Below are 15579 nucleotides of genomic sequence, written 5' to 3' on the forward strand. Positions count from 1 at the left end.
GGTTGAAACACATCAATTTCTGCGTCGATCCGCTCGTGCGTACTTTTTACTTTTTTCTTTTAATCATTCAGTCCGCTCAACTTGTCAACAGGCCACTTTTCCGTTGTCGACCCGAGTTTTTCAGGCAAGCATTCACATGCCTGAAGGAAAATCAAAGATAGAAAAATTGCATAAATTGTCAGAACATCCATGCATCAGAATACTCAATACGCAAGAAAACTCGACATGTGAGAAAATACAACACATCAAAAGATTCAACAGATCAGAAAAAACTTGATTGCCTCAAACCATTTGTTGACATCTGTAACTGAGGATAATTGAAAATGGAGATAGGGTATCCTTTACATGCGACAGCTCAGAAGTCTATTACTGAACAAATATATTTAATCCATATATGTTGATTTTATTTCCTTTTTCTGCTAATTGTTTTAAAGCTGTCACAAAGCATCCTAGCTTTGCAAATTGTCATGTTCAATCCTCCGTTAAATGTATCAATAGCCAAGTACAACCTTCACTACTCCCATCATCGGCCTAGCGAGAAAGATCCGCAAAAAATATCGATTATTCAAGCCAAAACTGTTTCTCACATTTTTTAAATGCGATTCATGATAAAAAAAAGATTAAAAAATCAACACCATACTATTATCATTCTCTGTTCAATTTTAGGCCTTAAAGCCTATCCAAACATGTGTTCGTTATTGTTGAGTCCATCCCAAACGGGGCTTTCTTCCTTCCTGTCCCCATAACCATAAGAAGACGAAACACGTTTCATGCTTAAAGTCAGCCTTGTCCACTCTAGCTCAGTACTGAACGTCTATGAGGCCTCAAAGATTGGAGACGACAGTAGAGATCGGAATTTGGTAACAAGGTGTTTTTGAGATAATCGTACCGAGTCGAGAATCTGATTGCTTATTTGACGTTGCTTTCGCTTGTAGTATTTCCTAAACTCTGGTTTCATCGAAAAATTGCGCCTTGAAATGTTATGGTTTTGTTTTAGCTGGATGCATTCCAAAGTTTGCTTGGTTAGAGGTTTGAACCACGACCGGACAGCAAAGACAAAAACAATCTTGTATAAAACAAATGCTAACCACTACATTAACTCTCCTCCGCTATGATATTTGATTTAAGGAGTGGATTTTGGACCTTTGGCGTCCAATGAGGGGAATATTTTGGGGATTGCTAGGCTATTCTAGGTCCGGCATCTTAAGCCCTATAACATAATTGTGATTGAGTTTTGATATTAATCCGGTTCACCTTCAATGCTTTATAATACCCCCTTATATAATGAAACCCAAAGCACTTATCATATCTACTATATATGCGTCTTCCAAGTCGTTGCTTTTATTTGGTCGTTGCTCCAATCAGAAGAGAAACGAATGAGAAGAAGGCCCGACCTGAGAGCTCAATAGAAGTGAAGAGCGTTGGTTGGTCTGCAAGTGAAAAGTGCTTTCTAGCAGACTGATCACACTCAAACCACCTTGAGAAAGCTGAATAGTTTTAAATACGCGTTTCTTCATGATTCCAAGCAACCAGATTTTTCTTTGTGGCCAAAGTAGGTTTAAGCTTGATTTTATATAATATCTTATGAACTAGATTAGTAAGAAAAATATAATTTCTTTTAATTCGTACGTACATGAACCAGCACTAACAAAAGTCATGGCCATCCATGACAATGGACAATCAGGATTGTGCATTCATGATGCACCACACTGAGTTTTGGTTGACTTGGTGACTCGGTTGTCCCCCGAACGAAAGTCCCTTGGGCGGCCAGCACATAATCCACTTGACCGTGAACTTTCCCTTCCGAATTAAAAGAAAACCTGCTCTTACGAAAGTGAGTTTAGCCTCGGGGCAAAATCCTTGGCAGCGGTAGCAGCAACCTTTCTTCGCCGTTCATGGTAATAAATGATCATTTCGAGAGTGAATAGAGCTCCCATTTGTCTTGGAACAAGCCTTCACCGGGTACAGAGCCTCGCATTGGCTTCGGGAAAAAATCACAAGCCGGATGTGGCAACACTCTTTTGAAAAGACAAAAATCCAAACAAAATGCTCCAAGTGGGCTTTTTCCCCCTAAAGCAATGTCTTCTTCCGAGCCAAAAGTGTGTCATCATCACGAAGAAAGTGTTGGTGTTCCAAAATTCTGATCCCACTCTGTGACTAGTCGTGGAACCGACGGACTGGGTTGTTCCATGGCATCACTTGGCACCCGAATATCGGCTTTGGGCATTGTGCTTGACAAGAAGAAAGAGGTTCGTTCCTCCGTTCCTTCCTTCCCGTGGAGCAAAGACTGGAGGGTGGAACACAGTGGGACAAGACCTGAAAAGGCCGGCAAAACTTGAGGAGACCGAAGGCGTCTTCGACTAAACAAAATATTTGAAAAGTCACAATTTCCAGAAATCTGGAACGCCCCAGGAGCACGACAAGTGAGTGTGGGGTAGAGGTGCTTCCATTGAGTGAGCAGTGATGGAACAACGGGAGCGACGGCCTTTGGTGAGACGCGAAGAGCAAAGCCCGGATGCTCAATCCAACTTGAGATATGGGCTCATTGGAACGGTGAACTTCTACATCAAAGAGGTAAGACGGGGAAGAGGCATGGTTGATAGTACAATTGGACCACACTTAAACTACATATCGGTCCACAGAGGTTGCAATGTTATCTACAATTTCGGCAAAATTTAATTGGATTGGATGCATGTTTTAGCAATTAGCATGTTGGAAAGAAATTTCATTCACGGTCCCTAAAACGCTTCTTTTGACAGATCTGTGACAGATTTTGACCCGAGGAAAGGTGTTGAGAAAAGGGTTTGTACTCTATTTGGCAATTCATTCTTTACATTTTCAAGATCAATTTGCCGGCCATGTACAAAGGTCTGAGAAAAAAAGAAATTTCTAGGAAACGAACATTGCGGGTCAATGTTATAAACATTTTGTCTGATGTCCAGTACTAACTTTTGGTGATGAATGTCATAGATTTCTGGGCACTCCATGTTGGAAAATCATCAGCTAAACACTGCAATGGATGATCTACTGGGCCTTGATTGCAAACAGGTTATTGTACTATTTAGTCAACTCAAGCATTGGTTGTCCAACATCCAGGTTTTCGGCATCTATGACGTTGATCACAAAAAGTACTTATTGGACATTGGACAAACTCTTTATAACATAGGCCCCAGTTTTGACCTAGAGTAGCTGTTCTTCTCGATTGACACTCCCTAATACGGAGGAGTTCATGTATAAAAGAAGAGGCAGTCTTCAAAAAACTTTGAGTGAAAGAAAGAAAGGGTCTCTGTTTATGCATTTATTTTAAGAGTTCTTTTGGTCCAAATTGGATGAGAGCTAGTTGCACCTAGAACCGCTATAGTAGAAGAGTACGCGCATGAGATTTTTGGTCCCAAAACGTCGTTTCCATTGCACTGTGGTTCTTCAGTTCACCCCCAAGGCGGTTTTTCTGTGTTAGGTATTTACTTCATTGTTGTCAAACGTAGCAAGAAAATGAATAGGGTGCATCTTTTAAAAAATTCTATAGTCTTTAAACCTTTAAAATGACAAAATTAGTCGGGCCGGAAGGCTGACAATCCCTGATACAGTAAAAATTGGATATAGGAGCAGCTCTGGGCCGTGAATTTTTGCTCTTATATCCGATGCTCCAGTTCCGCGGCTCCAGAGGCAAAACTGAAGCTAGAAAACATATTTTAAGCTAGAATTTGATGTAGGTGTACGGTCCAAACAAAATGCAACCATAAAAATCGAGAAAAATGAAACAAAATGCAAGGAGCTTTTGCTTCTCCTTGATGGAAAAAGTGGTTCTCTTGGCCGAAGCCATTATGTATGACTGTTTGTTTTATGAGAAAGCGGTCGAAAACTTGGTTTTATGAATGGCTTAACCAGTTTCCATCGAAAACTTCTTGGTGAGGGCGAGAAATTAAAAAAAAATTGCCGCCTTCAATTCTGCTCTTATATCTGATGTGGCCCAAAAGTTTGTGCTCTTATATCATATCCGATGCTACTTTACTATACTTTACTATATAATTTGATTCGGGGATTCACATTCCTGCTCTGATATCCGATTTGCTCTTATATACGATGCTCTTATATCTGATTTTTACTGTAACGCGACTCTGCTTCCGGCTGTGTCCACATGGATGCTAAAATGTGCGCCTAAAACAATTGTCATACGAAATGTCAAGACTTTGTTTTTAAGCTAGGATGCAGTAGGAAACTCATAATTACACAGAATTTTTTTTTTGTGTGCGTTTTGTTAATTGAATGTGATGATCCGCATGACTAGTTTCATCGCCCCTTTTTTAAGATGATTTGGGCCATGTTTGGAGTTCACTTTGGCAATCCTGAAGGCAAATCAAACACGTCTAAGTTCAAAGCACATGATCCGAAAACGGCGATATAAAGGGGTGACTGTGAATAGTTTTTTTCACTCTTTATAATGATGATGATGAAAGATTTTCATACACAGTGCGAGCCTATTTTCATTACATTTGTGTTATCCTTTTTTGGCTTACTTGTCTACATTTATCCATCAAACAAATGTTTCGAGTATTGATTCAAATGTGTAATCAAACTCGACCTGATTTAACCTGGTCTGACGCATAATGAAGGGATGTAGGCCTGAAGACGCGTTGGAATTTACTAAAGAATTTTGTGTCCGCCCATTCAGGGATGCCAAATTCGTATCCATGAACGTTTTTGAATGCCAATATTCTTGTTGTTTGATGTTTTCAACAACGCTTTCAGTTTTTACTCCACTCTCAATTCCATTACACTTGACATTTTTAAATAAAGGAAATGAATACGAATGATATTACACTTACTTCTACCTTAAGTTGAAGCTTGGCAAATGGTAGTTTAACAAAATATTTGCATCACTTTTGCCAATCCAGGGCTAAGGTTGCATCAATTGTGAATCTCAACCTTCCGAATCAGCTAAATTATTATTTTTTACGGTCGCAGACACAATAGAATTAAAAAATCTTGCACCCGATTCATTTTCTTGCTAAATTCAACAAAAATGAAGTAAATACATAACATAGAAAAAGCCGCCTTGNATCTTGCACCCGATTCATTTTCTTGCTAAATGCAACAAAAATGAAGTAAATACATAACATAGAAAAAGCCGCCTTGGGGGTGAACTGAAGAACCACAACACAATGGAAACGACGTTTTGGGACCAAAAAACTCATGCGCGTACTCTTCTGTTAAAGTGGCTCTAGTTGCACCTAACCACCAATGGTTTTACTACAGGTGTCCTGTCCAACTTTGCACACAATCTTGTCAACCTCGTCAAATTTTGGGACCTCGTCTAAAACCCAGAATTTGATTGCCATCCCAATGTGAGCCATGTTTAGGAGCTTTAGGGGGCCACTAAAACTTCGGTTGCGTTCTCAAATCTCGTAAAAGCCCCTATTTTAGACGCAGGCAAACTCGCATTGCAATTGACTTGTCGACAAAATTATTGAATTATCGAAAAAAATGGTGTCGGAAAAAAGAAAGCCACCAGACAGTTTTATCTTTTTCTATTTTGGCTCATCAACCGCCTTTGGGAATTTACTCCCCAATGACAATGAACTAGGGTAAAGAAAATTAATTTAGACTTGTATACTGTAATAGCCTAACAATTCGTTTGTTAATTCGAAGTCAGAATGCAGCTCTATTACTCAGACAGTAGAGATAGATAGAGCCGCCTTGTGTTGAACTTTGATTGACAAGCCAGCTGACGTTTCGTTGGGGAGGTTGAGTGAAAGATCCATGATATCATATTGCATAGATTTTTAGACACTGGATGCCGGACGACCGCCCACTCGGTTGACTAAACAGGACAATAAACCTGTTTGTGATTAATTCCCAGGGGACCATCTACTGTACTGTTTTCCCAGCCGAGGGGTCGGTCGTTCGACATCCAGTGTCTAGAAATCTATGCATATTGATATTATTTTGAGTAGATCAAGCAAAGAAAGATTTTGTTACGAGCCATATAGACAAGTTCAAAAAATCATTAATAAGACTAAACGGAATAGTTGAAAAAGCATTCAAAAATTCAAACTCGACGGTACTGGTATGCAAACTGCCGACAGAGGCACATCAATCTCGCATTAATCAATGCAACTTGAATGGACTACAGGGCAGTAGTTAGGGCTAAAGCGCTTTGGCATCCTTTCCACCTCTCTTATGAAATTTTAGCGCTGGCCCGTCATAAAACAATCCAATCTGTCTGCCCCTGTGGTTCAAAATGTTGTTCGTAATGGGTAGACATCAGAAAAATGTAGGAACAATCGCAAAAAAGTGTTGGATTTTGACCCACTTATGGGAGCATAGCGTTGTCGTGACAGTAAATTTCAATCAAAGAAAGCGTTATTACAACAAGCACACTTGATTGAATCAAAATATTTTAGAGAGTCCAGTTATGTTATATTTCTTTTACAATCAGATATCATTGGCGGGAAGAACCTGTTTGGAATAAAAGCCAGAAATAACCGCTTGTTCCACACTTAACTGCAATCTACCGAATTGTATTTTTTATTTCTCTCTTTATCTCTATTTAGTAAGATGTATGTATTCATCAAAAAAGTTGGGATTTTTTGGGGAACGTGATTCTTGGCGGGACTACCCCAAAGCAATATGGGAACGGGAACTAGCGGATGTACGGTACAGCAGGGAACGTGATTCTTGGCGGGACTACCCCAAAGCAATATGGGAACGGGAACTAGATCAGGAGAATCTGCAACGTTGTTGTTCCTTCAAAGCGCCTCCCTTTGAAGCGTGTCCTTGTCGTTCGTTCGTTCGTTCCACTTTGGAAGTGTGCTTCGCAGAAAGTGCAGGACCCACTTCCAGCCATCCAACTTTGCCATAATTATGAAACTGCACCTTCTCTGACCCATTTCTTGGCAGGTTTGGCTCCTAGGAGGTAGACATGACATGATCACGATCTCAAGCACGACACTTGTCGTTCCACTATGAGCAGCAACACTACGGTTGTTACTACTACAACTTCGTACTATACGGATAAGACCTCTTTTTCTTGTTCCTTTTAGTACCTGGAAAAGTCCCACTTCACTCAATCACAAGAAACCTTCGTGAGGGAATGCAACCAGCTCCAAGTTCCCATTGACGAGGCTATTGAGGACGATAGTGTGGACTCTCAAGAAGAAATCGTGTCGGAGCGAACCATCGAGGAACTCGTGGACATGTTTGATAACACTTATGAGGATGCGTTTTTTACCGTGCGTCTCATTTCGTCCGATAAGGCATCGAATTTTCGAAAAGAGAACAGAATTTAAAGAAAAAAATTATATTGACATTCTTTCCATATATTCACGAGTTAATTAATGCAGATGTTTCGTGATTTCAAGGCCTTGAGTCCCCTGAAGGGGATTGGACAACTTGTGAAGTGAAGTAACAACTAAATGGCATTTGCGATATCAGGGAAAAGTTGCCTTCTTTTAACATCATTTGGTGATGAGTGCTCAAGAGTGCGAAAAAGAAGTATCAAACACAATATAACAGGTCATGCAAATTACAATTATTAAGCAGCATGCAGCCTTATTCATATTGAATACAAATGACGGGAAATTTGAAATTGATACAAATGTCGGTGTTGCCATTTTTTGCGGCTCAATGGGAATGATGGACAATTCTTCTTTTTGCCGTATTTGACCTTTACTTTTTGCGCACTTTTTATCTGAATTATTTGAATGCAATTCCCGGCATTGTACAAACTTTTTGCAGACTTCCTTACACCTTTGGAGAATAAAATGCACTGAAATTCGAACTGTACTAAATTTCAACGAAATGAAATATAAAAGGAGTCTTTGAAAATTTTTACTGATCCTTATGTTGATTTAATATCAGATCCTCCAACAACTTAGAGTTGACAGGTTTAGCTAACCAGAATATAGGGTTGCCTGGCAATTTGCTCAAGAACTTATCCAACTCAGATTTAAAACCTGTCATGGATCAACGCCTACGGATTCTATGATAATGTTAGAGGGCGTCGAATTAAGCAGTGATTGGTTTGAAAAAGAAAACATAAAATAGCTGTCTGTTTTTACTAACAGATTTGGGATGACCCTGGAACCGTTCCTCATGTCCATGACACCACCTCCTACCTGAAGATCAATTTCCGACTTCATATCTACTTCTGCTGTCGGAAAATTGCGGAGAGTTTGTCTCCTGCATCGGATTGTCTCCAGACCATTCGCGACTTCTTCGATCGCGAAGGCACCGCCCTCAGCAATGAACAAGAGTTCATCCATTACTTCGCGCTTCCATTTGTTACCAATCCACAAGATCATCCCACGTTTAAGGGACTCTTTGAGGTACGTAGACTTGGATACCGAGACGATGACAAATGGAACGCAGTAACTATCCCCATCTCGTCTCAATGGTACAAAACTCTCGCTCATGAAGCAATCAAGGAGCCAACCTTAATAGCCACTCAACATGTTAACTTGGAAGTCATGCATAGAAATTGCCTTTTCTATGAACACTGAGAAAAGAACGATTGCTGCCGAGGATTATTGCATGTTGTTTTCCAACCCGTCTAAATTTGCTTTTTAAACCCAATGCTTTAGTACAACAATTGGATGAGATTGAGGAACGACCTTCGCACCTATTTGAGTGATATCCGCTTGTCGGAACAATTCAGTTCCAAATTGATGAAGCTCGTGCTCATGAATTCGATTGGACCTGGGAAGGAAATCTACCAACACTTTGTCATGAAAGAAAACGATGCCATGAAGCTCAAGAAGAAGTATTCCGTTCTTGTGGCCAATCATCAGCAATTGCGCAAAGATTATCAGAAGCTCATTGGTAAGTTACGCCTTTAACAGTTTGTGAAGGTCATCGCCCAAGAAAACCAGATCCATCAGTCCGTTGGCCGCTTGAAGATGCCACTTGGCATGGGGCGAGTAGTCGTTACACCATTCATCTCCGGGATAGGAGTTCACGCCATCCTAAAATGATTTTGAGCAAATTCATTGAGCCTGAAAAGTGACTTGGGAATGAAATGAGAAAGCCTACTTGGACATCTTGGTCATAAATGGGGAATGTGTTGAGAGAGTTGGCGAAAGCATTGATCACGGGGATCAGATCAGCGCCTTGCTCGTTGATGGCGGGATCATAGATGATGGGATTTTCTCCAATAGCCCATTCTTGCCACACGAAAGCGTACAAGAGCTTGATGAGAGCGGATTCGAAATTGCCTTGAACCACCAACTTCTCCTCCGTGGTCAAATTCAAAGTGGCTGTCAAGGCTCTCATCTGGAGTTGGATCAGATTATTTTCGATTTTCGTAAAGGTCTGGCTGCAACCAATTCTTTCACGAAAAGCGTTTGAACACGTATAATGTTAGTCTTCTCAACCTTAAGAACCTCAAAAGTGACCGAATGTTCAAAACTTCCATTTCATTGTTGTCTACTTATCAGTGGCTGGAGGGTTACTGACAAAACACCAACGAACAGAAAGTAAAATTTACACCGGGATCAACATGGCTTCTATTAATGATAATTTTGAAGTCCAAATCACAAAGGAATACTGCTTATTGAATAGGGTTTTCCCTCCTTTTCTGAGGCTTGTTTTAGATTCCAATTTGAATTTCAATAAGTGAAAGTCTTTAAAATCTTGGTCCAATCCGTCTTGTCAGGTAAAATCATTTGAAGAAATGGTTGGATAAGCCCTCACTCTGCCAGCCATATTGGCATTTGTCAAGCCTCACTTTTTTGTACCCCACAATAAAGATGTGAGGCCCACAGAATAGATAGCCATTCTTTACCGAATCGATTAAAGGACCTCAGATATTAAGTTACCTCTGGCAGGTAATGCTCCTTAATGAAAACCTCTTCCTCTGGCGGAAAACTGAAGAGTGCAATGAGAGCATCAATGATCTGATCAGCGGTCTCGTTCTCCAACGCCACCGAGAATACAGTGCACACAATTCCTGCGAAGGTTTTGTAGTAGTTGGGCATGTCGAACGAGTTGATGGTCTCAGCCCATTGTTCCGGAGATTGTTCCAAAAACATGTCCGTGAGTTGGGCTTTGATCTCCACACCAGAGTAGGGTCGCTTGATCATGGAGAGGTCCATGAGGACCGTGGAGTTCACATTGAGGTTCTGCAAACTCGCTTGATGAACCACATAGGCCAAGACCTCAATGACACGATTATCGGCCACGTTGCCGGCATAAGTGTGACTGCCGTGCCAGAACGAGGATCCAAAGCCTAGCGAGGCAAATACAGTGCCCAGGGCGTGACGCACATCGGCAGGCACATTCCACAGGTCCCAATGATCGCAGATTTGAGTGGTCACGTGGTAGTAGGGAACATTGGAGGCATAGTTGCAAGGCTCGTAGATGGTGATGTTGTGGAAGATTTGCTGAGTCGCGTTCTGCTCAAAGTAGACGGCACAATGGCCGTTGCCAAGACAGCTGCCCCACTCATCCCCCGGTTGTCCATTTTGGTCGTGGTAGTTCACCATGCCTTGCCAAGCAAGGTCCTAAATACAAAAGTATACATAGGTTTTATGCCCAACCCATGCATGACAAGTGCTCAGTATCTTTTCTGACAGCTGCAAGGAACATAATCCCCAGTTCTATATATGTACTACTGAAATGAAAAGCTGTGATTCCCGCTTTGCTTTTTGTTTCCATAAAAGGATAAGGGGTACGCTAAATTCCAAAAACGAGACAATTTCTAATTTACTTCAATTGCATAGGCTTTCCCTCTTTGGGCCACTGAGATGTGGAAAGGTGAAAAGATAATTCCAAAGAAAACTCACAAATTACGAGATTTTTGAGGCTATCTAGGTACCTGAGCTTCTTTCAGCTTGGGGTCAATCTTATCAAAGCATGAATACAATTTGGCCAAGTAAATTGGATCAAACTCGAAGGTGTCGCCGGTGAGGAGCTGTTGCATGGCATCCAACATATCCTTGGTCCAATCCTGTTGAGCTAAGATTACACATGACAATTGAGCAAAGACGACATGCAAGTACGGTAGGTGGAGCATCTCGCTTACCCGAAACCAAAGAAGTCGTTGAAGCCCCGAGGACCAAAAAGAGCACGAAACCTAACCTGTCCATTTTTTTGATGTTAACTGGGCCACGGGAAATTAGTTGTAATAGACCTTAATTGTTACTTCATCAGGGTGTGGTTATCAAGATAAACATTCCCTCTTAATTGCCACACGTTTACTTGTACTATATAGTCATCTTGATAAGAGTCGCTTGATATTTCAGCCGTCACGAAAGAGCTGACGAGCGGATTAGAAATGGTGGCGAGGATGACGTCGTCTCCAGCATCTCGTGTTCAATCAGCAAGCACGACATTCAGCACAAATATGATCCAATGGGACAAGATCCTTGGAAACTGTAGTCGAATCTATCCCGAGCTGTTTCCACCTCAAACACCAGGGAAGTCCTTACGACGAATCCCCAAAGTCAACGAAGAACTCTTACTCAATCCCAAGGTTAGCCAAGCTGACCTAGATCCTCTGAAATTCAAAGTAATGATGTAAACCTATTATCATTCTATCATTTGTTTTTGATAGTGGCAAACTGGAGGGAAATACCCATTGTCTCCTCCCACTGAGGGGCCCAAGATCTCCCATGTGAAGGAGATCCAGCCTTTGTCTTCAGTTGAAACTTCATTTGTGATCAAAGAAGTCATTCTCAAGGATCGACTTAATTTTACGAAAATCAAATCCGACCTGGTCAAAAACGTGGCCAACCGAGATGCTTTGACGCTTTGGCAGGCTCTCAGATGGGTAGGTTGATAGGTTGATCATGAGGTGATGGGTTCAAAATTTGTGAGCAGCCTCATCTATCTTTCAGCTCATTACACAGAGTGCCAATGGAGAGCGGACGAGTGTCCTTCAGAGCTATCTAAATTGCGATTTGATGGACTTGAAGGCCAAAGAAGGCCAATCCAGTGTGAAGGAAACCATTTTGGCCAATCTGGGCAGACACGACGATGACTATGGCAACGAGATCCCACCCAACCTCATTCTGTATTCATGTATATCCCGCATGCTCAACGCCATTGCTTCTTTAAAAAGTGGCAGGGACTATTTGGGTACGTAGCCTTGATAAAGGCCTTTTTCGTTCCGAGTCAGCTAAAAAATAAAACTGCAACAATCAAAATTTCCAGGCCATTGTGATATCTTTGTCGAAAAGGTGATCGAGTGCTTGGTCAAATCGGGTCTTCGCCATTCCAGTGATGCCATATTGATGTTAATCGCCACCCTGCAAAAGCTAAGCTTGAAGTACGTACGAGGAACATGAATGCATGTTTTATAGCTGTTTTATTCGAGGTGAAATGTGTACAATGAGAAACTAGGACAAGCTCCTGCTAGCTTAGACCTCTTTAGTGAGAAGAATAACGCTCGTCGAAAAAGCGATCCGATTGAAAACGGAGGTGTGCCAGGTGCGTATTAGCAATGTTAGAAAAAAAATCAGGGAAAAAATTAGAAAAAAATCCGTGATGTGGAGGGAGAATTCAGGCAAACCAACCTGCGGTGCCATCCTGCAACGGGTGTAGACTGGCTTTGTTATTCCTTTTTCAATTTGTCGTCTTATTGAAGCAAAAAGTATTTTGATATTGACTTAGTGGAGTGACATAACTTCACGAAAAATGACTTTTTTGACTTTTGTAGCGCAACTCACTCGAGGGTTGAAAATTCATTTGAATCACTGTGCAAGTTGCCTGTCCAAATTCTCCCTCCCCAAAATGCCCAAAAATCAGGGTGCCGCACTAAATTTTTCCTTGAATTTTTTTTGCTTCAAATGACTAATTCTGAAGATGATCTTTGACGGCTATTCTGACACCGTCACATCTGCATCGACTTTAAAATAGGCTAGGATGTTGTTCTAGAAGAAAATGCGTTTCCATTCTGAAGCTATGTCCGATTACTTTTGGAATAACGAATATTGTCGAGAATTTTTGTCTTTTGGATGAATGTAGTTTGTCACCACGCTTTTAGGAGATCGATGCCTTTTCGTCAATGCAACGAAGTGTTATGTTCTGATTTACGTTTTCATTGTATAAACATGTCCTTTTATTGTTCCACTTGTGCCAACAGCGCATGACGGAAGTAAAATCCTGAACTTTAAGTTAGAATCACAACAAATCATTCAAAGTTTTTGAAAAATCGATTCCAATGGAGCTGAGAAAATAATGTTAACTCTGTTTCATAAAATTTTCTTTTCGGATAGATGCTTCATTCGAAAAAAAATGATTGACCTCGGAATAGTGGAATGGTTGGTGCGATTTCTTGAGCATGGCCAAGACTTGAGTCTCTATGGATTGGAATATTCCACGGCTCTCTTTATGAATTTATGCCTCCATAAATCGGGCAAAGAGAAGTGCTTGCCAATTGTGTCCAACGTCCTGGAAGTATTAAGAACCCTCCTAGCCCTCAACCTCAAACAGGTGTGATTACAAAATTTTAAAAAGATCACTTTTGTTTTAAGACCAGCAGCAACCTTCTTGACCTTCAGATTTTTCCGTACCTCAACGGGACTTTGTTCAGCCTTTTGAGTCACCGTCAAATTGCCCTAAAGGCGGTGGAAATGGACCTTCAGCAGCACATTGAAAAGATTCATTCCCAAGTCGATGAGGATGCCAAGCCACAATTGGAACACATTTTGGACCAATTGTGCCAAACCACAGGTTCATCGCCTACATCTCAAGAAAGTGGTTCCTCATTTGACGAGTCAACCAGCACGATCAGTGAGGTGGATGACGATGAAAGTATGGTAAGGATTAAATACTGTATGCAATGAGTTGGTTCAAGCTCAAAGTGAAGTTGTCCAAACATTCTAACTCAACACAGGATGAAGATATTGAGATTGAAGACGAAATCGACGCCAATGATCCATTGATCCATCATGAGGATGACGATTTTGGCATGGAATTCCTTGTTAAGAACTTCATCGTATCTGAAAAAAGTAATTCGCCCCAAAACTTGAAACTCCGTTCATTTGGGACTGCAATGCTAATTAATATCCGTGTTTATTTCACCTCCAGTTCTTATATTTGATACCGATTTGGAAACGGCGTGTCCAACGTAAGAAAGTCATCATGAGCTAGAGGCCCTGATTTTAATCTGGCACTTGAATATTTTCTAGGGCTGAGAAACCACCTGTTGTTGTCAAAGAGATGGAGTCCCCGATACGTTCCAAATCCACAACTGGCTCTTCAATCAGTCCGACTGAGTCCAATGAGACCGTAAAGTGTGCTCTTCAAGTGCAGGAACCACTAGTGGAACACTCAGTCTCTTCCGACGACGGAGTAGTCATGGTTACTGATCCAGTTAAGCCATCCAATCTGCGGGAAAATAAGGGACGCTCCGACATTCCTCAAATCTTAAAAGATGCGGTAAGGCAGTTTGTCATGGTTCCAATCAAATAGCTGGCCAATTAGCCTAGGTTTTGTGACTTCTTTGTTCAGCTCCGTGAGATTAAGCTGAATTACGTTTTATTGCGCATTCTCGAAACCTATATGAAATTCATGGATCTAGGGATCTAATTCTAACAATGAGGCGAAAGCCAAGCCAAGGCATCAATCTCTTCAGAGGAGACGAGGTAGTCATAGCTTGACCAAGGAGAACACCAATCCTCATTCCGAAGCCATCGAACGATCCAAAAGCCAGCCATTAAATCCTGCCATTCCTCTGCCCCCCGTTCCGATTCATGCTTCCAAGGAATCGGCCCCTGAGGTGGCGGTTCCTGGAGCCAAAGAAAGAAGCAAGTCTGGTGTGAAAAAGCGACCCTTAAAGCCAAGGGAGGCCGAATCCATGCTCACATCCAAAAGCATGACGGTCCTTCCACCATTGCCTAACAATTTCGTGGGTAAGGACTATGGCATGTTTGCAGTTGGAGTGGACTCATTAGAGGGACTAAAAACGTGCTTGTCTTCAGATAAAGAGACCAATGGCCAACCTGATCCAGAGCCAAATCCTGCTGCTACAAGGTTGAAATCCTCGTCCGGAGAAAAACGGACCATTTCCATGACTTTTCCTTATAGTCCTTTAAGGTGATTGGTTTGCTAGAGGGTGGATCTAGTTTTGTGCCTTTGATCCATACCAGATTTCACACTGAGTTCATCTGACTTTTGAGTTTATTTGGCGTGGTTCGTAAGTGCCATTTTAAATGTGCTTTCAGTCAAATCGAGGGTTTTCTGGTGTCTTCCCCGCCTTCGCCAAGAAAACGCTGGAAGAAGCTTCCGCTCTCGATATCCAAACAGGAACTCACTTTCCTCTCTTCAACTCTCTCGGGCGATCTAGACACATCCACCACATCCACATCTACCATATTTAGAACACAGAACATCAATATTCTGTAGATACAAAAACAATTACGGTACCTTTCCGATTACTCCCAAGATCCTCGTTCGTAGTTTTGAACTCGACAGAAAGTTAAAAAAAATATTCTATTGACTTGCAGAGCTTGCTTCGCGTCACTTTTCTCCTTTTTTGAACTNTGATATTGCTTTGTCAAGAAGTTGAGCTAAACTGGATTTAGCATGGCGTAAAAATGAATATGAAAATGGTGAATAGGCTTTTTGCAAATTTGTTAA

At 41.4% G+C, this 15579-nt stretch overlaps 3 protein-coding genes across 4 annotated transcripts in view; 2 read left to right on the forward strand and 1 right to left on the reverse strand.

Annotated features, from left to right (window-relative positions):
• Positions 1–1812: 1812 nt before the first annotated feature.
• Positions 1813–8837, forward strand: LOC131882687 (lisH domain-containing protein ARMC9-like). Its single transcript, XM_059229921.1, has 4 exons — positions 1813–2574; positions 7044–7232; positions 8067–8327; positions 8583–8837. Exons 1-4 carry the CDS (start codon positions 2464–2466, stop codon positions 8835–8837), a joined length of 816 nt encoding a protein of 271 aa, XP_059085904.1. The 5' UTR covers positions 1813–2463.
• On the reverse strand, positions 8746–11165 carry LOC131882685 (uncharacterized). Its single transcript, XM_059229918.1, has 5 exons — positions 11021–11165; positions 10814–10953; positions 9816–10499; positions 9031–9270; positions 8746–8963 (listed from the first exon to the last, which is right to left on the reverse strand). The coding sequence occupies exons 1-5, from the start codon at positions 11082–11084 to the stop codon at positions 8826–8828; spliced, it is 1266 nt and encodes a 421-aa protein (XP_059085901.1). The 5' UTR covers positions 11085–11165; the 3' UTR covers positions 8746–8825.
• Positions 11166–11245: 80 nt separating this feature from the next.
• LOC131882679 (lisH domain-containing protein ARMC9-like) overlaps positions 11246–15579 on the forward strand; it is a 6295-nt gene continuing 1961 nt past the window's right edge. The window contains exons 1-12 of one of the 2 annotated variants that reach the window (XM_059229907.1): positions 11246–11470; positions 11552–11767; positions 11835–12075; positions 12151–12265; positions 13215–13431; positions 13500–13757; positions 13835–13949; positions 14029–14068; positions 14130–14379; positions 14522–14852; positions 14922–15036; positions 15165–15362. In XM_059229907.1, coding sequence (XP_059085890.1) covers positions 11273–11470; positions 11552–11767; positions 11835–12075; positions 12151–12265; positions 13215–13431; positions 13500–13757; positions 13835–13949; positions 14029–14068; positions 14130–14379; positions 14522–14852; positions 14922–15036; positions 15165–15345 — 2277 coding nt within the window. In that variant the 5' untranslated portion in view covers positions 11246–11272 and the 3' untranslated portion in view covers positions 15346–15362. The remainder of the gene's footprint in view (positions 11471–11551; positions 11768–11834; positions 12076–12150; positions 12266–13214; positions 13432–13499; positions 13758–13834; positions 13950–14028; positions 14069–14129; positions 14380–14521; positions 14853–14921; positions 15037–15164; positions 15363–15579) is intronic. The other variant, XM_059229908.1, reaches the window with a different exon arrangement.

Source organism: Tigriopus californicus, chromosome 6, assembly GCF_007210705.1.
Source record: "Tigriopus californicus strain San Diego chromosome 6, Tcal_SD_v2.1, whole genome shotgun sequence".
Classification (NCBI taxonomy): domain Eukaryota; kingdom Metazoa; phylum Arthropoda; class Copepoda; order Harpacticoida; family Harpacticidae; genus Tigriopus; species Tigriopus californicus.

What these genes read in the sequence shown, in the direction of transcription:
- LOC131882687 (XM_059229921.1), top strand. Translation starts at nt 2,464, where the DNA reads ATGGAACAACGGGAGCGACGGCCTTTGGTGAGACGCGAAGAGCAAAGC. An exon ending in TGAACTTCTACATCAAAGAG is followed by an intron (nt 2,575 to 7,043) that starts GTAAGACGGGGA and finishes TGTTCCTTTTAG; the next exon opens with TACCTGGAAAAGTCCCACTT. An exon ending in ATGAGGATGCGTTTTTTACC is followed by an intron (nt 7,233 to 8,066) that starts GTGCGTCTCATT and finishes TTTTACTAACAG; the next exon opens with ATTTGGGATGACCCTGGAAC.
- LOC131882685 (XM_059229918.1), bottom strand. Translation starts at nt 11,084, where the DNA reads ATGGACAGGTTAGGTTTCGTGCTCTTTTTGGTCCTCGGGGCTTCAACG. An exon ending in CCAAGCTGAAAGAAGCTCAG is followed by an intron (nt 10,500 to 10,813) that starts GTACCTAGATAG and finishes TTTTGTATTTAG; the next exon opens with GACCTTGCTTGGCAAGGCAT. An exon ending in TTTATGACCAAGATGTCCAA is followed by an intron (nt 8,964 to 9,030) that starts GTAGGCTTTCTC and finishes AAATCATTTTAG; the next exon opens with GATGGCGTGAACTCCTATCC.